Source organism: Mandrillus leucophaeus, unplaced genomic scaffold, assembly GCF_000951045.1.
Source record: "Mandrillus leucophaeus isolate KB7577 unplaced genomic scaffold, Mleu.le_1.0 Scaffold171, whole genome shotgun sequence".
Taxonomy (NCBI): domain Eukaryota; kingdom Metazoa; phylum Chordata; class Mammalia; order Primates; family Cercopithecidae; genus Mandrillus; species Mandrillus leucophaeus.
In genome coordinates this window covers 1,098,280-1,118,983 of record NW_012101710.1, presented here as the reverse complement: position 1 = coordinate 1,118,983, position 20,704 = coordinate 1,098,280, and the positions used below count along the sequence as shown (strand labels likewise).

At 47.2% G+C, this 20,704-nt stretch overlaps 1 protein-coding gene across 1 annotated transcript in view; it reads left to right on the top strand.

Moving 5' to 3' along the window:
* Positions 1–20,704, top strand: part of SDK1 (sidekick cell adhesion molecule 1) — a 707,360-nt gene that overhangs the window by 370,798 nt on the left and 315,858 nt on the right. The window contains exons 11-14 of the mRNA XM_011976935.1: positions 1,777–1,944; positions 3,918–4,020; positions 7,134–7,310; positions 19,249–19,385. Coding sequence (XP_011832325.1) covers positions 1,777–1,944; positions 3,918–4,020; positions 7,134–7,310; positions 19,249–19,385 — 585 coding nt within the window. The remainder of the gene's footprint in view (positions 1–1,776; positions 1,945–3,917; positions 4,021–7,133; positions 7,311–19,248; positions 19,386–20,704) is intronic.

Genomic DNA, 20,704 nt, shown 5'->3' with positions numbered 1-20,704 from the left:
CCATGTAGAACATAACCTATCAGGCCAGGGCTTGCTTCTTACTCACTCTCTTGTTTATTCATTTATGGGTTCACTCAATGAAGATTCAATAACCTCTTACAGCAGCAGTCCCCAACCTTTTTGGTTCCAGGGACCAGTTTCTTGGAAGAGAATTTCTCCATGGTCTCTGGTGGTCTCAGGATGAAACTGTTCCATCTCAGATCATTAGATTCTTCTAGGGAGTGTGCACCCTAGAGCCGTGGCACGTACAGTTCACTGGAGGGTGTGCGCTCCTGTGAGAATCTAATGGCGCTGCCGAACTGACAGGAGGAGGAGCTCAGGCAGTCGTGCTCGGTGGCCACCGCTCACCTCCTGCTGCGCAGCCCGGTTCCAAACAGGTCTGCGGCCCAGGGCTTGGGGACCCCTGATTTACAGAATGCCCACCAGGTGCAAGATACCGTGGGCACAAGGATAAATAGGACAGACAAGATCCCTGCCTTCTAGAAAGGGAAACACACATTAGAAAGAGAGAAGAATTGTGCATATGTCGCTCTTCACTACCCGTGCCCTTCAGAGAGTGCCTCAGGCCTCCTCGGGCCTTCCCGCATCAAGCACTGGATGTGAAATCACTCTGCTAGCACTTACTTCTCCCACTGTGAAGTGGAGCTCTTCCTTATGACGTTCAGAATTAAGGATCACTGTTTTGTTGAAGAAAGATGCTTCCAGGGCCACATCGTTCCATGCCCTCCCCCGTCAACCTGGGACGCTGCAGCCCACTGTGGGTTCAGTTTCTGGGAAGGCTGCCTTTGCAGTTCCCATAGCCCCTTCCACGAGGGCCACTGAAAGAACAGCACACACAGTCCATCCTGAACAAGTCTGTGCTGAGTCTTGTTGATTCACACGGATGAGCTCCTCATACTTGCTGGCCTGTATCGGGCTGACGTGCCAAAAGCCTTATCTTTCTCTTCCTGCTGGAAAACCGCATGGCAGCTTCTCGAGTCTCAGAGGCACAATCCCGGCACTCAGACACGGCTGCTGAAGATCTGGGACACTACAGATCAATAACAGGGCTGGGCTCTTACTGTCTCTTGTTTTCCTGCCTAATTTTGAACATCATAGCTTTATATAAAAATGTTTCAAATACATGCAGATATAAAGAAAACTAAAAACCGGTCACCCAAAAATAGCAATCGCATTCATGGATCGTAGTTTGTTTAACCAAATCTCTCAATATTGAGCAAGTAGGATGTTCTTGGTTTTTGTTATTCTAAACAGTGCTAGCAGATACCGCTTCAGTTATTTCTTTGCATACAATTTTCACTTTATTCTGATTATTTCCTTAAGTTATTTCTTTGTTGTATTAGTCCGATCTCACACTGATATAAAGACATACCTGAGGCTGGGCAATTTACAAAGAAAAGAGGTTGAATTGAGTCACAGTTCTGCATAGCTGGGGAGGCCTCAGGAAATCATAGTGGAAGGTGAAGAGGGAGTAGGCTCATCTCACGTGGCTGCAGGACAGAGAAGGAGCAAAGGGGGAAGTGCCAAACACCTTTAAGCCATCAGATCTCATGAGAACTCCCTTGCTATCAGGAGAACATCGTGGGGGAACCACCCTCAGGATCCAGTCACCTCCCACCAGATTCCTTCCCCGACGTGTGGGGATTACAATTCAAGATGGGACCTGGCTGGGGACACAGAGCCGAGCCATGTTACTTGTTTATGGCTCTAACCACTATCTTCCTTTCCTTCCAGTGTTATGACTGTAACATGCCTCTTTTCTCTACTGTTCTTCAGAAAACCACATTCTGGCCAGTGGCTCTGTCCGGATTCCTAGGTTCATGCTTCTTGAATCGGGGGGTCTACAGATCGCACCCGTCTTCATCCAGGATGCCGGCAACTACACCTGCTATGCGGCCAACACGGAGGGCTCCCTGAACGCATCGGCCACGCTCACCGTGTGGAGTAAGGAGCAGCCCTCACACGTCAGCCTTTTATTAGCCACGGTTTAATCATCGTGTCGTCATGTGCTTCGGGGATGTCAACATGCCCTTGGGCTTGCTAATTTAATCAAAAGAGAATGATTATTTTTACAACTAGTTTATAGAAATCTGTTGAGAAATGAAATTTTCAGCGTCTAAAAGAATAATTAGAAAATGTATTCAGATGTAATGGGGACATTGCAGGAGAGATAAAAGATTGACTTCTTAAAGTCAGTGGAGATACTACACAAAACTAGCTCAAATCACAAAACTGATGTGTTGGTTAATTTTGTAAGCAATTTATAAGACAATTAAGAATTAAAATCCTAAAGAAGGAATATTTTGCCATACAATTATTATGAAAAACTAAAACACTTCTAATATATTAACTATCAGTGTTTCTTGTATATTAGGAGTGAACTGAAAGGAAAATCTTCATTGTTTCTCCAGCTTTTGCCCTTTTTTTAATCAACGAGACATGTTTTGGAAATGCAGAGTAGTTTTCTGGAGCTTAAACATTGGACCAAATGGCCCCCCATTGCCACTTTTTAGCTTCAGTTGCCAATATACTTTCTCCTCTCTGTCTCGTCTCAATCTGTACTACTAAAAGCTCATTATTTAAAAAGCAAAAGAGCGCTCACTCACAGATTTTTACAAAGCTATCTACATGAGGAGAGAAAGTTTTAACTTGCTTGAGGGAGTAATTTGTTAAAATGCCATTCTTCCAGAAAAAGTAAATCATTGTGCTTTATTTCATATTTGTCTAGCATTTTCTATCATATAGTTGGTGTCCACTTTGATAAACAACTCTTTCTAATTTGTTAAGTGTTCTAAAATGATCATGAGTTTCAAGGAAATTAATCCAAGTTCCCACTATGCTGTCAAGTAGTAAAAAGCAGCTTTTGTTCCATTTGGTGGATGACTCTCTCAATCACTTCGTTCATTATATATCCCTAAATAGTAACCATACATTTAACCCATTTATGCCTGAGGTTGCAGTTTTGTGAACTTTTGCAATCAGAACTGAAGCAATGGCCTTGAGCAGTAGGATATTAAAAAGCTTACGAAAAAGTGGCATCTGAATCTCCGTAGATCATTCACCAGAAAATTTTGTGGATCGCTGAGATTCAACATTATAATGACACTAGCCTGACTGGGATAACACTTTGTTGGCTTTACAGAACATTTTCACACACTCTGCCCACTTTAATCTGTACAACTATTAGTGATGTTAGCATTCCCTTCCATATCCAGGAAAACTAAGATGCAGAGATGTATTTCTGGACTCATCATTAGCAGAGGTCAGGCTTGGCCTCCAACTTAGCCTCCTGACTCCCAGGTTCTAGGCTCTGTTCCTGGAAGCAGAGCAGGTCCCCCTTAGAGGTATGGGTGCAAACAGTGACGCATCGCACGGGCAAGCTGCAGGTCCCCACCCCGTACTGGCTTGCGGGAGGTGGGCAAGTCACTGCATCTCTGAGCGTCCGTCTTCTTTCCTGAAAGCTGAGAGCAGTAATATGACAGCCCTCACAAGAGTGTCTGGAGGAATAAATACAACAACTTAAACAAAAGCATTTGGCAGACTCACAACGTGCCACACAGACGCTAGAAATGACTAGAGTGATGGTCATCTAGGAAGAGAATCTAAGTTTTATTTTAGCGCCTAGAACCTCATCCACACCTGCATGGGATGGTCGGTGTTCATTTACTTCCATGGTGTTTGAGGTTAAAGGTGATTTAGGAGAGGGGGGTGGGTTGACAGACTTTGCTGCAGTGGTTGACTTTTTTGCTTGTTGTTAACTCCCCTAGCATTTCTGAGAACGATCCATTTACCCTCACTCTGCCAAGATGAGAGAAAACTTGGAGGTTGTGATGTCAGATGACCAGGGCATTATCCCCGCGAGGGCAGAAACTCTCACACTTGTCATGTCGTCTGACTCGGGACTTGTGTTTTTTCAGATCGGACATCTATCGTCCACCCTCCTGAGGACCACGTGGTGATTAAGGGGACCACGGCTACGCTGCACTGTGGAGCCACGCACGACCCCCGGGTTTCCCTCCGGTGAGCACAATCAGTTACAATGCTTTGGGGCTTGTTGATATTCTGTGAGTTTCTGAAGTGAAGTCGAAAAGAGGAAGAAGAATTGGGGGAACTTTGATTTCAGCGGCAGGTCCCTGATTATGGCATCTTCTGGTTGTGGGCGCCATCATTAATCACACAAATCCCATTTTCCACTCCAGCCTTATGTATTATTTACAGTGAGCTATGTTCCACTTCATGACTTTAATGCTGCTTTTCATGATTTCTTCCTACCAAGGTTAATACACTGTCTGTAAAACGTACTTGTCAGAGGCTGATACTCAGTGAGAGAAAAATCCAGAGGGATCGACTAGGATTCAGCAGTGTTTACATGGGGGCTGTGCCGCTCCCTGCGGGGGGAGTTATTTACTCTCCGGATAATTTCATTGTGAAATGGCGGGGAGGGAGGCCTGTGCATGGGACAAAGGCAGCCACAACCCCCAGCGCACTCATGGGAAGGTACATGTCAAGAAGGAGACCAGATGTGAGGGTTCTCTTTTTTTTTTTTTTTTTTTTTTTTTGAGACAGACCCTCGCTCTGTCGCCCAGGCTGGAGTGCAGTGGCACGACCTCAGCTCACTGCGAGCTCCGACTCCTGGGCTCACACCATTCTCCTGCCTCAGCCTCCTGGGTAGCTGGGACTGCAGGCACCCGTCACCACGCCTGGCTAATTTTTTGTATTTTTAGTAGAGATGGGGTTTCACCGTGTTAGCCAGGATGGTCTCGATCTCCTGACCTCGTGATCCGCCCGCCTCAGCCTCCCAAAGTGCTGAGATTACAGGCGTGAGCCACCGCGCCCGGCCAAGGGTTCTCTAAAGGAATGCTGATATCCCGTCTTTGTTTGAATTCAGGTCAGGAAAGTAACTGTGCAAAATATGAGACTCCAGGTGAAGTTGTGGCAGCAGACAGGTGGGCGCCAATGGGGAGCTGTTCCCTGAAGAGCAGCCACCTTCGGAATAGTTTTAAATGTTTGGAATCAGCCTTGAAAGTAAAAAAAGAAAAATCCAGTCATCAGAGTATTTCCACTCCAGCCTTACCCCAGAAGGGGCACAGTGCGTGAGTCGAATGGGCAGACTCAAGACGCCCTCCTACTTTCTGGGGCCCCTCACCCAGAGCAGAGGGGACGGCTGTGGGTGCACGGTCAGCAGCAGGACGCGGAGACTCCGCGGCTGTTGTCTCACGCTTCTAGCGGGCCTTTGGCCAATTGTAAATTTCCATGTCTCCACCCAACTCCCTGGGGTTTCCCAGGGCTCAGAATCCAAATTTGGTTTAGGTACCAGGGTGCCGAATGTAAAACAAAACAAACAAACAAAAACTAGCAAGTGAAAGATGACCTAGAACACCCCCGCCCCCCCACCCTGTGGCTGCCCTGGAGACGGTCGGTCGTCAGGCCTGGGAAAGAGCTCCTTCGTAAATGATTTGGAGTATGACTTCGAGGAAGTCTGCTTTCTGCTACTCTGACGGCTCAAAAAGAACCCCCTCGGATCTCTGTGGTTTCCCCGTAGCTTGTTATATGTGATTAAATTGGAGGCCCCTTCCTGAGATGGAACTGGGTTACTCGCTCTCAGGGCGCCCCTCATCCCAGGGTTGCTCTGCCCTGAGGAGCGCCAGGCCCTAAGTGGCCATTCCAGCCGGATGCGGTGCCCCGGGGTGAGCAATCTGTCCATCTCCGTCTTGTGGAATCGGCCCTGTTCTATCTCAGGGTAATTGCTGATAAGAGTAGTTTGTAAATGTCGGTGCTTATGAATATGAAGGCTTTAAAGAACTGGGCACATTTTGAAAATCCGATCACATTATTGTGGAAAAGAAAAACAGCACTTTCATTCCATATAGCAATGAGTGCTGCCCCTGCCCGTGGTCATCTAAAGACTGGGCAGCCTCTCAGTTGATTCTGTATTTGAAAAGAAAAATGTGCTCAAATTGCTACAGATAGATTAAATGAGAAAGAAATGCAATTTTAAGGACCATCTGCCAGAATGGTCAAATTTTAAGAAAATATGTTTTTGAAGTGTGTTTTTTTTTTTCCATGAGTCGAGCAATTCCACTCTGCAGTTTTTTTTAAATAGTCGTTGCCTCCTGTCCAGACAATACTCTTGTCCTCCAGGAGCATTACCGGTGCAGGAATGTTGAGTGCCGTTTTCATAGGTGACAGGTATGCCCATGGTTCTACAGACTTCTCATCTCTAGAACACAAGATCAGTCAGGCAGGGGCAGTCATTTTCATTGCTCTGTTTTTAACCTCAGCATCTGTTTGTGTATTATGACCAAGATATCTGGTTGCTTTTCTTTTTTATTATTATATTTTGGTTTAATTCACATGCCATAAAATTCACTCTTTTTTTTTTTTTTTTTTTTTTTGAGACAGAGTCTTGCTCTGTCACCCAGGCTGGAGTGCAGTGGCTGGATCTCAGCTCACTGCAAGCTCCTCCTCTCGGGTTCACGCCATTCTCCTGCCTCAGCCTCCCAAGTAGCTGGGACTACAGGCACCCACCACCTCGCCTGGCTAGTTTTTTGTATTTTTTTTAGTATAGACGGGGTTTCACCGTGTTAGCCAGAATGGTCTCGATCTCCTGACCTCGTGATCTGCCCGTCTCGGCCTCCCAAAAAATTCACTCTTTTAGGCCAAGTGCAGTGACTCAGACCTGTAATCCCAGCACTTTGGGAGGCCGAGGCGGGCAGATCCCTTGAGGCCAGGAGTTCAAGACCAGCCTGGGCCACGTGGCAAAACCTCATCTCTACTAAAAATATAAAAAAAAAATTAGCCGAGCATGGTGGCACACACCTGTGGTCCCAGCTACTCAGGAGGCTGAGGCACAAGAATTGCTTGAACAGGAGGTAGAGGCTACAGTGAGCCAAGAGCGTGCCACTGCACTCCAGTCTGGGCCACACAGCAAGACTCTGTCTCAAATAACAAAAACAAAAAAAGCAAAACAAAACAAAAAGCAAAGAAAAATCACTCTTTTAAAGAGCACAATTCAGTGGTTTGTAAAGTGCATTCACAAGATTGTTAGTTGCTTGCTTTTTAAGAGACAGGGAAGGACCAGTGATTCTGTCCCTGTGGGGTTTGTAACTCAAGACCCTTTGCTTGGCCCACAGCTACGTTTGGAAGAAGGACAACGTGGCCCTGACTCCATCGAGCACATCTAGGATCGTGGTGGAGAAGGACGGGTCCCTTCTCATCAGCCAGACGTGGTCGGGTGACATCGGTGATTACACCTGCGAGATTGTTTCTGAAGGCGGGAACGATTCTAGGATGGCCCGGCTGGAAGTAATGTGAGTACTGAGATGCCTGGTATTAGTCAGTTCCCAGTTATCTCGTTACTGCACCCCTGTCAGTGACTGCCACTTCACACGTGTCACACCTGTCTTGTGTCCCAAGTCAGCGGTCAGAGGCCAGTGCGTCATGCTACGTAGCTATGGATATGGACAAGGTTTTTCTGTAGTTTCTTTAAACTTCAGAATTGAGAAGTTTTGTTTTTGGTGTAGGTGGTGTGATCATTGGTTCTTATCCCCGTGGATCCTTTTTGTCATATTTTTCCTGTGGACACCTTATCCTGATAGGCCCTGTTTACCACTCTGCGCTTAAGTAGCAAGTTCATTTTTCCACGTAATGCCCTTGAGAGCTTCCAATCCGTGAGAGATGCTGGGGTGGAACCGCTGAGGTGAGGTCATTCCCATGAAAGCCACCTGGACTTGGGGTTTCAGTGAGTCCCAGCTGCCTCTCCATGGGTAAATACTTTCCATTAAGTCTTGTGAAATCCTGAAAACAGAAAGCAACCGCCCATTACTTCCAATCTGGACCTTCCTGGGGGATCCGAAGAGCTCAGGTGGGAACCGTCAATCTCCTCTGTCTCTGCTGTCTCTCATCCTCCACTCCCCTCTCTATTTATGGAGCAGAAATACCTGCTGACACATTCTATTTTTCTGACATGTATTTATTTGCTTTTTAAAAGCACTACTCTCTCAATATTCCCTGAGTGCCTGAGTACGAAAATAAAACCTGAAAATAAAAAATCCCAACCGAGCACTCGTCAGGGCAGCGGCCAACTCCGGGGGCACACCCAGCCCATCCGTCCCTGGCCACCGTTTGACGTGCTGGGCCATTCGACAAAGGCAATCTTAGATGTTCCTCATTGGACCCTGCCCCCTTTGATCCAGGAAAGATTCCGTATACGAAATCATTGCCTAAAAATAGAATTTGAACACTCTGAGTATAGGAGCCCTGTCTCATTGATCCCTGAATCCCGAGACTCCAGCTGAGGGGATTAAAAATGAAAAGAATGCTTGCTAAGTGCCGAGCATGTGGCTTCTGTGTCTGCCACAGGCATGTGGAAATGAGTGGAACTCACCAACAGCTTTCCTCCAGCCCCTATTTGTGGATGTAAAAGGTTCACGATGTGTAGCAGCCAGTCTAGAAGGCCCTGTGGTGCCATCCATTCCTGAAAAAAAAATCCCATCCCACCTCCTGTTCTGTCTCCTTTCAGGATGACCCCTTGTTCTCTTTAGACAGCAGAGGTCATTCTGGTTAGTCGTGAAGCAGCAGGAGTCCCCATGGCTCTACAGAATCAGCCGTCGGCGGTGGGGTGAGGGTCCTGGTGCTGCAGCTGCAAGCCTGGCACACAGAGGGTCCTCCACAGAATCACTGAGGGTCCAGGGCTGCGGCTGCAAGCCTGCCACACAGAGGGTCCCGGGCTGCGGCTGCAAGCCTGCCACACAGGGTGTCCTCCAGAGAATCACTGAGGGTCCAGGGCTGCGGCTGCAAGCCTGCCACACAGAGGGTCCTCCACAGAATCACTGAGGGTCCAGGGCTGCGGCTGCAAGCCTGCCACACAGAGGGTCATCCACAGAATCACTGAGGGTCCAGGGCTGCGGCTGCAAGCCTGCCACACAGAGGGTCCTCCACAGAATCACTGAGGGTCCCGGGCTGCAGCTGCAAGCCTGCCACACAGAGGGTCCTCCAGAGAATCACTGAGGGTCCAGGGCTGCAGCTGCAAGCCTGCCACACAGAGGGTCCTCCAGAGAATCACTGAGGGTCCAGGGCTGCAGCTGCAAGTCTGCCACACAGAGGGTCCTCCAGCTTTTGTGTACACACGGGGCAGGCTGGTCTCCCCCAGCCCCTGCCTTCAGGCATTGGAGCCTACATCCCTGGGCTCTTTCTGCCCTTCATGAGCCCCAGCCATCCACTGCCCCTGCGGCTGGGTGCCCGTCATCCGTGGGCTTCCCCAGAGGTTTCCTAATCATGCACCCCTTAGCATTCAGCCGCAGTAGCACTTCCTGCTGTTCAGTTACCAGGATGCTGCCTGCAGTTCTTCCCTGCGCACAGCTCATCCTCCTGGTAGCCCTGATCATGCTGCAGAGGACGAACATGTCTTCATGGCTCCCTCTCCTCCTGGCACAGAAGCACCTTGGAGGCACTGTTTTGAATTTTGAGTGCCTGACGTAGTGTTTGGTATATAACAGGTGTTAATAAATGTATTTTGGTTGGTTGTTGCCTTCCTGCATGCATGAAGGAATGAATGAATGTGTGGATGTCTCCGCCCATTGGCAGGCCTCCTTCTGTTCCCCACTCTTACCTTGATGCTCACATGCCCTGGTTTCCCCACCATGGGTAAACAAGCAAGCTCATGTCACTCTACCAAAACCCAGACAACAGGTACCCAAAGCCCTCATCCAGCCCTGCTCCTGCCTCTTTCCTCCTCCCTTTCGGATCTCAGGCTGAGGATTTTTTTTTTTTTTTTTCATTTTGATAATATAGGAGGATATGGCCAGTGAGTTCCTAGGAGCTGTTGTACTATGCACATTTTTAAAACTACCTTTGAGAACCTTAGATCATCCATCGTTGGTATCAAATAAATACGTGTTAGCAGTTCATAAAGACTCTGTCAGCAGAAGCCAAATTGCATACTTCCAATATAGCCCATTCTTTTTATTCTGCACAATTTTATGTTCTACTGATTTACATATCTTCCCTACTATTTGCTTATTTGATTTCCTCTAAGTAAAATACATTTTTCAGCAAATGTTGCTGTATGTATAAAATAATAGGCTTTCTGTAATGGTAAACCATCTCATCTCTAAATATAGAAATCTCTGCAAATTTGTGATTCAAACCAATTTAAGTACAAACTGGTTACAGAACTGATTTGGAAGACAGTTGTTCCTCGTGAATTGTTAGTGTCATGAAGGGCTCCTCTATCCCAAACCTGGATGAATTGGTAAAGGTGTTCCTTCATGGTGTTTCTTTAGATCCAACAGGGCTTGACTCTACAGCAATGGCAATAGAATGATAACAATAATAACCCATAATTGCAGGGCATTCTGTCCTTCTCAGGTAACTTTCAAACTGAGCTCTGTAATGTTTCCATCATTTACTCAGATAACCAAAAAAAAAAAAAAGAAGAAGAAAAAAATCTCATACTGCTGAAGGGAAGGGACTGAGAGGTACTTATGGCTAAACAATGTCCTTCAGAGGAGCCTGAAAGCCTGTTTTCTCCTTGCCTCTCCACTTCAGTTAAAAGCTGCTTTGTTAAATATAGAAATTAGGAGCCTTAGAAGTGAGCTTTCAAAAATAGACCAGCCGTTGGCCTCTTCTCACGTCTGTTTGCCCTGTGTTTTACACTTCATCACTAAGCTTCACCTCATTAAGGCTGAGTGAAGGGGCGGCCCCCGCACCCACCTCACACCCGGAACAGTCCTGGTGGGGCTGCTGGCCAGCAGTGGGGCCAACAGGAGCAAGGGATGGCCCAGGAGGCCCTGCCTGCCTTTCACTACTTGTGTGACTTTGGAAAAATCACCTCACTTCTCAGCCTCGGCCTCTCACCTTGTAGACTGGGTGTGGTATCATTCATCTCAAAGGATGGCTGTGAGGGTGGCATCCACCCGGGGTTTGTAAGATCCTGGTGTGGAAGCCAGCTGGGGAGGGATGCTCTAAGTTACAGCTCTTTGTGCTTTCTTACCATTTTATACAAGAATGCTGTTTTCCCCTTTCCTAACAGCACCCTGCCTCTGGGGCTGGGAACTTTCTAGCCCTTTACCCTGCATTATTCTGACCACATTCTATGACCTTCTGACATCGATTCGAGATGTGTCTGTTTGCTGTTGAGTCCTCAATGCCTGGACCAGTGCCAGGTATACAGTAGGAACCTAGTAAATGTCTGGGTAAGCCTCTCTCCACTTACTGAGCTGAAATGAGATGGTGTCTTTTGCCTTACTGAGGAGGACCAATTTAGGAGGGCTCTGCCTTCATCCCCCCCGAGAGAAGAGGCTTCTAAAACTCCAGATGGTTCCATGAGGCAGCCTGTAAATTAACCACAAAAGTCATCATTAAATGCTGGTCACCCCTTGTTTTAGTAGCGTCTTTCCTCTAGTTTTCCAGTGCCGTGGGGACAGGACCCGGTTTCTGCGATGACTTCATATTCCCCAAAGCATCTTCCTGTATTGAGCACACCAGAGGGACCAGGCTCCTAAGGCCTTATGGATTGATTAATTGTTAAATCATTTAAAGACCCAATTAGCATTTCATCTCTCCTCCTGAAATCAGAGACTAATTCTCATGAGCCTGGAGAAAACCCAATTTACGGAGCTGACTCGGAGGCCCTCAGGCAGTGAGAGAGGTTGCTTTCTATAAAACCACTTCTGCCAAAGCCATCATAAGGAGTGAAGAATTTAATACTGTTTCCCTCAGAGTTATCAAGCCCCGTCATCTTCATCCTCAGAGTGAAGTCAAAGAAGATGGGTTTGACCAAGTCATCATTTGCGCATTAAAGGGCCAAGGCTTTCTATATAGAAAAAAAGTACTTATCTGATCCTCTTCTGCCAGAGCAATTACCCCCTACAGCCACAATTCCACCAATTGCTTTCTTTCAAGTCTTTTTTCAAAACTGTTTTTCTCACACACACCTCGCTTCATCTCTCTCTCGTACAGTTGGGTTTCTGTTACTGTTGTTGTTAATTTCTGATATTCCTGAGGTGTCCTGTGCCTGACGGTGGTTTTCCCCCTATTCTCTTTAAATTACAAAGTGACTCAGCACTGGGCTTCGCTTCCATTGTTCTCTGGGACCTCTTCCATTTATCAGCCTGTGCGCTTATCACTGTCTGTGAGTCACTCCGCTGATCATTTATCTCCTTTCAAAGTTGGCAGAGTAATGCTTCGACGCAATCTATCCCCATTAGATAAGATTTTCTGAAATGGATTCAGAATATATTAAAGCCTCATTTATCTGTTATTGATGGGTTAGTCAAGGGTCTCACAAAGGTTCATTTTCTAAATAACCAAAACTTATTATTTAAAGAAATAGTGGCTGGCCGCAGAGGCTCACGCCTGTAATCGCAGCACTTTGGGAGGCCGAGGCGGGTGGATCACAAGGTTAGGAGTTCAAGACCAGCCTGGCCAAGATGGTGAAACCCCGTCTCTACTAAAAATACAAAAAATAACCAGGCATGGTGGTGGGTGCCTGTAATCCCAGCTACTCGGGGGGCTGAGGCAGAGAATTGCTTGAACCCCAGAGGCGGAGGTTGCAGTGAGCCGAAATTATGCCACTGCACTCCAGCCTGGGCAACAGAGCGAGTCTCTGTCTCAAAAAAAAAAAAAAAGAAAGAAAGAAACAGTTTATATTTCCAGAATAAGGCATGCCGTCTTTTATTGCATGTCTCAGATATTGCGCATTTGTTTTTGTTTTTTTACAAATTCGAAGTTTACACCAACCCTGTGTTAAGCAAGCCTATTGGTACAATTTTTCCAACCGCGTGTGCTCACTTAGTGTCTCTGCGTCACATTTTGGGAATTCTCACAATGTTTCACACTTTGTCACTATTATTGTATCTGTGACAGTGATCCCTGATCAGTGATCTTGAATGTTACTATTGTAATTGTTTGGGGACACCATGAACCACGCCCATGTAAGATGGCAAACTTAAGCTCTAAATGCCGTGTGTGTTCTGACTGCTCCACCAACTGGCCATTCCCTGTCTCTCTCCCTCTCCTTGGGCCCCTGTATTCCTTGAGACCCGCAGTGTGAAATTTGGCCAGTTAATAACCCTGCGAAGGCCTCTAAGCGCCCAGGTGAAGGGGAGGATTGTACATCTCTCACTAGAAAGCAGACTGGAAATGATGAAGCTTAGTAAAGAAGGCATGTCGAAAGCCAAGACAAGACAAAAGCTAGACCTCTTGCCCCAAACAGTCAGCCAAGCTGTGAATGCAAAGGGAAAGTAATTGAAGGAAATATAAAGTGCTCCAGTGAACACACAAATGATAAGAAAGCGAAACAGTCTTATTGCTGATGTGGAGAAAGTTTGAGTGGTCTGGAGAGAAAAATCAAACCAGCCTCACCATTCCCTTAGGCCAAAGCCTAACCCAGTACAAGGCCATAGCTCTCGTCAGTTTTGTGAAGACCGAGAGAGGTGAGGAAGCTGCAGAAGAAAACTGGAAGCTAGCTGGGATTGGTTTGTGAGATTTAAGGAAAGATGCCGTCCCCGTAACATAAAAGTACAAGGTAAAGCAGCAGGTGCTGATGGAGAAACTAGGTAAGTTATTCAGAAGACCTAGCTGGGAACAGTGATGAGGGTGGCTACACTAACAGGAAATTCTCAGTGTAGGCGAAACAGCCTTTTATGGGAAGAAGATACCATCTAGGACTTTCCTAGCTACAGAGAAGTCAGTGTCTGGTTTCAAAGCTTCAAAGGGCCGGCTGACTCTCTTGTTAGCTAAGGGCTAATGGAGCTGGGGACTTTAAGTTGAAGCCAACACTCATTTACCATGCTGAAAATCTTAGGACTCTTAAGAACGATGCTCGGTCTACTTTGCCTGTGTTCTGTAAATGGAACGGCAAAGCCTCGGTGAGAGCTCATCTGTTTACAGCGTGTTTTACTGAATATTTGAAGCCTACTTTTGAGACCTGCAGCTCAGAAAAGAAAAATTCCTTTCAAAATATTACTGCTTATGGACAATGTACCTTGTCACGCTAGAGCTTTGATGGGAATATACAAGGAGGTTTCATGCCTGCTAGCCCAATATCTGTTCTTCAGCCCATGGATCAAGGCGGAATTTTGACCGTCAAGTCTCATTATTTAAGGACTATATTTCATAAGACTATAGTTGTCATGGATGATAATTCCTCTGACGGATTTGGCCAAAGTCAATGGAAAACCTTCTGGAAAGGATTCATCATTCTAGATGCCATTAAGAGTGTTTGTGGGCCGGGCGCGGTGGCTCCCACCTGTAATCCCAGAACTTTGGGAGGCCGAGGTGGGCAGATCACAAGGTCAGGAGATCAAGACCATCACAGCTAACACAGTGAAACCCCGTCTCTACTAAAAACTCAAAAAATCTGCTGGGCGTGGTGGCGGGCACCTGTAGTCCCAGCTACTCAGGAGGCTGAGGCAGGAGAATGGCGTGAACCCAGGAGGCAGAGCTTGCAGTGAGCCGAGATCACGCCACTGCACTCTCCAGCCTGGGCAACAGAGCAAGACTCCGTCTCAAAAAAAAAAAAAAAAGGAATGTTTGTGATTCATCGGAGGAGGTGAGAGTATCAATATTAACAGGAGTTGGGAAGAAGTTGATTCCAACCCTTGTGGATAAGGTTGGAGGGGTTCAAGGCTTCCATGGAGGAAGTAGCTGCAGATGTGGTGGAAATAGCAAGAGAAGTAGAATTAGACGTGGAGCCCGAAGATGGTCTGAATTGCCACAATCTCATAATCAAACTTGTCCAGATGAAGATTTGCTTCTTAGAGATGAGCAAAACAAGTCGTGTGGGATGGTGTCTACTCTTGGCAAAGATGCTGTGGACATTGTTGAAATGACAACAAGGACTTCGAATATTGCATGAACTTAGCTGGTAAAGCAGTGGCAGGGTTTGAGAGGATTGACTGTAATTTCGAACGAAGTTCTACTGTGGGTAAAATGCTATCAAACAGCATTGCATGCTACAGAGAAGTCTTTCATGAGAGGAAGAGTCCATTGACGCGGCAGGCTTCACTGCTGTCTCATTTGAAGAAATTGCCACAGTCCCCCCAGCCTTTAGCACCCACCACTCTCATCCAAGCAGGACCCTCCACCAGCAATGAGATCGTGACTCACCGTCAGCATCCAAGCAGGACCATCAACATCCAAGCAGGACCCTCCACCAGCAATGAGATCGTGACTCACCGAAGGCTCAGATGATTGTTCACGTTTTTTAGCATAAAGTATTTTTATATTAAGGTGTGTACATGTTTTTTAGACAATGCTATTGCACACTTAATAGACTGCAGTAGAGTATAAACAGACCTTGTATGTGCACTGGAAAACCAAAACATGAGTGTGACTTGCAAATTGCGATATTCACTTCATTGCGGTGGTCGGGAACTGAACGTGCAGTATCTCTGAGATATGTCTCTCTGTCACAAAGCCCTTCAGGTTATGAAACAGGTAATATTTTACACACGAGATATTATCGAGGGAATTTTCATAGAGGGGAGAGATTGAAACTGGGAAAAATCAATGTTTCCTTCCAATGCTTGAGTCCTGTGATCTATGGAAAAATTACACTTTGTACTGGTCCATCACACCGAGTGTGACTTTGAGTCAACGGAGTGACTTCGTGGGACAGTAGCAGAGAAGGATGCGTGCGCCTCTGCACATCACGGGCACTTGGATCCTCAGGCACCACTGGGCGGGTAGCTCTTGCCACCTACACTGAATGCCTCAAGACTAGTTTGCTTTCTAAGTTCTTAAGTATTTGTTTTTAATCTTTTAAAAAAATCTTTTTACATCCCTTCAGCTCAGGCTCTTGCGACCATTTTGGCTGTTCGGCGTGCCTACTTCTGGTAGATCCTTCTCCTCTGCTGCTTGTGGTCTGCTGGCAGGAGGGAAATCAGAAACCACTCCGACTAGAATCACATCCTAGCTGGGGGGGCAGAGGGATGGAGGGATATGTGTGAGCATGTTCCAGGGACTGAGAGCTGACCCCTGGAGGACAGAAGCTGCCCAGGGAGTAGCCTCCATTTCAGTGAGTGTCTGCACAGCACAGCAGCCCCAAGAGAAAGGCAGTCCCCTCACCTGGAAGATGGGTCATTTCTGTGTGACTTCTCACCTCAGGCTAAGAGAAGCATGATTTGAAATCAAGTGCAAGAGGCCGTGTTTTCACCTCTGTGGGAAAGACAGACTTTCAGAATTTAGAATTCGATCAAACATAACCCCCTCGAGGTCATCAGAGAAAGTGTGCAGAGACACGGCAGCTTGTCCGGGGCCACAGGTCACCCATTCCTATTGTCTCCTAGGAGCCTGTCCACATCTTATAGCATATGGTCACCTGGCCCGAGAATGTCTGTTTTGCAGGGTTTGTCCTGAGCTGGTTGTACACCCTCTCCTGCTCCGGCTTCTCTCCGACTCCTACTGTGTGTGTCTGCAGAGCTGCCTGGCTCCTCGAGCCTCTAATACACCTTTAGTTTCACGGTCTGTCTCCCGTCCTGACTATTACAGATGATCATCTGACAGTGTGTCCAGTCTGTGAGAACAGCTTCCAATGAGCTGCCCTTGGGGTCCCAGAGCCAAAGTCAAGAAGACAGTCCAAAAATTGTGACCATAAGCTCGTTCCTGATCTCTCTGTGCAGGCCACTGCATTTCTCCTTGACCCTGTCTGGCCTCTCTGCCACCCAGGGCAAATCCTGCATTCCTACCACCCTCACTGACCCCAAGCCTCCCAGAGTTGAATTATTGGCCGCATGGTTGAACCCAGTCTTCAACCCCCTCCACCCCCCGGAGGTCAGAAGGCTGAGCCGTCACCACTGGCTCAAAGCCCCAACCCTCTAATCCCCATGGTTGGCCTCCCTGGCATGGCCAGACCCATCCTGGAAGGATCTTGGGGCCCACCATGAGTCCCCCCAAGAAGCATAAGCTCAGCTGTGGTCTGAGAGGCGCACCATGGTGACAAAAACCATCCCGGTAATTCAGGAAACTTCAACAGTCTAGAAGTTCCATCTCAGATCAGATACATTCTTTATGATAAACTATCTTATTTGGCTGTGTCTGTCAGATTTGTTTGTATTTTCTTTTCAGGTGGGACTATTTGAACAACTTTGGTTTAGTTTTAGACCAAACTGATTCAGATTGCAGGGGGGGGAATAGGAAATGGGGCTTGGGAGAAGTAGAATTGATATTTCTATCCTGGCATTTCCGCCTCTAATGGAGATTCGGTTATTGGAGAACTGAAATAGAAATGACAGCTCCGCCCAGGTGCAGTGGCTCATGCTTATAATCCCACCACTTCGAGAGGCTGTGGTGGGATGATCGCTTGAGGCCAGGAGTTTGAGACCAGCCTGGACAACATAGTGAGACCCATTCTATACAAAAAATAAAAAAAAGAAACGAACGGCCGGGTGTGGGGGCTGATGCCTTTAATCCCAGCACTTTGGGAGGCCGAGGCGGGCGGATCACGAGGTCAGGAGATCAAGACCATCCTGGCTAACATGGTGAAACCCCGTCTCTAATAAAAATATAAAAAATTAACCGGGCATGGTGGCTGGTGCCTGTAGTCCCAGCTACTCGGGAGGCTGAGGTAGGAGACTGGTGTGAACCTGGGAGGGAGGCGGAGCTTGCAGTGAGCCGAGGTTGTGCCACTGCACTCCAGCTTGGGTGACAGAGCGAGACTCCGTCTCAAAAAAAAATTAAACGAACAATTCCTTTTCTGATTCAAAACTTAATTCACAGTTAAAGAGAAAACAAGACGACATCCTGTGCTCACGTTTATTCTTTATCGCACTAACTTACAATGTAGTTGCAGTCTACATTAGAAATATTACTATGCTTATAAATGGTGTGCATGGATTGGAGCTGTGTTTCTTAGGGAGCTGAAAGCACAAAACAGCTTAATAAATTTCAAAATGTAATGAGTACATTTTTAAAATTAAAAATATCAAGTATAATTACGGCTTTTTGTTCTGACCCATGTGGGTCAGCAGTAATTGATGTCTAAGAGACCAAAAACAGGTTAGCGGTAAGCCAGGTCACACTCGGCATCCCCTCTCCCCGGCACTGCCTGGCAGCATTTATAGAGGGGCAGCCAGCCAGAACAGCCCCGGCACGGGATCCTGCCCCGGATTCAGGAGACGTGAAGGTTGAATACGGGGCCTGGGCAGCTCATGGTTTTAAGGTTATAGAGTCAGCCTTGGTAGAAACTACATAGTAGGGTTTTGCAGCTTTGTCACTGGTAAATCCCAGTAAAAACCTTTTTTTTTTTTTATACTGGAAAGTTATTTAAAGAATTTATTCACTTTAATTGCATTTCCATTTTATAGCCTTGCTGATGTGTTCTTTACCATTTCCATGGGATTTTAGTTACTGTTTTCACCACATTTTCTTTTAAGTGCTTCCCCCAAATCCCCGTAACTCCAGCAGAAGACATAATGACAATGTAACCTCATGCTGTCAATAAATGCGGCAACTGTGTTGTCTAAGAATACGTGCGGGCATTTTCTCTCATAACTCCAAATGGCTACTGTTGGAAACGTTCCTGTGAAATGTACCCGACCTTTTCCTGTGTATGTGGCATTTCCATTGCCAGCCTCTAGTTGTAAAAACAAATTGTTGACCAAGTTTTCTCAATTAAATAATGTATGTGTAGGCTGGGCGCGGTGGCTCACGCCTGTAATACCAGCACTTTGGGAGGCTGAGGTGGGTGAATCACGAGGTCAGGAGTTCAAGACCAAACTGGCCAAGATGGTGTGAAACCCCGTCTCTACTAAAAATAACAAAAATGAGCCAGACGTCGTGGTGGGCGCCTGTAATCCCACCTAATAGGAAGGCTGAGGCAGAGAATCGCTTGAACCCGGGAGGCAGAGGTTGCAGTGAGCCCAGATCGCATCACAGCACTCCAGCCTGGGCAACAGAGCGAGACATAGTCTCATAAAAAATTTTAAAAAATAATAATAATGTATGTGTTAACGTCTACGTCCCCTCTCCCTATTTATGTGACAGCGTTAGTACTTGTTTTGGTAGCTAGCATAAGGGTTCAATGAAATTATGACCAGTAAACAAAATAACACTGTGAATAATGAAGCTGGGTTTTGTCTGTCCCTTTTTGGGAGGAAGAGAGTTAATATTTGCGTTTGGGGCATATTTTATGTTCTTCACTTCCCAAACATGACACAGCAGGACGGGCTGCTGTAAGAGCTCAGGCTCACCATGGATTCTGATGTGTGTTTTCTTCTTTTTCCTTTTCATCCCCTTCGATTCAAGTGAACTGCCTCATTCACCTCAGAACCTCCTGGCCAGCCCTAATTCTTCCCACAGCCACGCCGTGGTGCTCTCTTGGGTCCGGCCCTTTGACGGAAACAGTCCTATTCTTTATTACATCGTGGAGCTGTCTGAAAACAGTAAGTAGCAAAATGGAACTGTCACCGTGGACGATAATCAGATCTTTGTGTGTGCTCTTAATGTCCTTAACCTTTACTTCTGGGTCAGATCCAAAACAACTAATAAAAGGCTGTAATGCTTTTCAGGGTTTCAAACACAGCCTGCCCTTTAGGAAAGAGAAAAAACCATGCAGGACCTGAGAGAGGGAAGGGAAGAAGTCCTTAGTTAGAGAAGCTCTTGGGGGAGAGTGGATTTGGGGCCCCATGGGAGGGCCGTGCACACAGGGCTGCTCCGAGCAAAGCCCCGCAGTGTCACTCCCAGGGCGAGCTGGAAATGGGTTAACAATGCCCGCCACCTGGGTGCCTTGAGAGTTTGCCGCCACCGCCACTGCTCACGTCTGTGGGAGGTTTTCTCCAGCGTAGACGTGGTGCCACGTGTTCAGTACCCTCTTCCCGACTCACCTTCCAGGACCCCTCTGCCCCTTTACCACCGTCCTTGGAAATCTTCTGCATGAAACACGCTCCTTCCGTGGGCTACTCACAGCCTTGGCTTTCCTCCAGCCGCCAAGCCCTCCTTCCCTTCTCTTCTTGGCTGGCTGGGTGACGTGTCCCCCACTGTGTGCACCCACTCACGCCTCTCCGCTCTCCCTGGAATCTCTTCCTGAGAAATCGCATGCCTTCCTGTGATTTTTTAGTGGCGTATTTTCCTTGATAACGCAAACATTTATATCCTTCACCCAGGCCTCCAGGATCACTTATGGAGCCCAGAGGCTTGATGTCTGTATCGGGCTGTCTCACAGACCTCTCCAACTTAACCTCTTTCCACTGCATTTTTTATTTTATTTTATTTTATTTTATTTATTTATTTATTTTTTACCTCCTGCAGCCACCCAAATCTCTACTCCCAGCACCCTGCATTTCTGTATTCCTCTGCCGGAACCCTAGGAATAGTCCCCAGTTCCTTTCCCTGGACCTCAGCCCCCACCTCCACACCCCCTGGATCAGCAGTCCTGTGAGTCTGTTAACTAGGATTCTGATCCCTTTCCTCTCTGCCTCAGACCACTGGTACCTCTCGCCAGGACCACTGCAGCAGCCTTCCAGCCGGCTCTGTTTCCTCTTCTAAACCATTCACCTACCAGCAGCAACACTGATCTTCTAAGATACACCCAGACCAGGCCACTCCCCTGTACATGTCCTGCAGGGGTTCCTGCTGCATGCAATATAGAAGCCAAACGCCTCGCTCCCTGTGCAGCCTCGGGTCACCCTGTGCAGCCTCGGGTCACCGTGTGCAGCCTCGGGTCACCCTGTGCAGCCTCGGGTCACCGTGTGCAGCCTCGGGT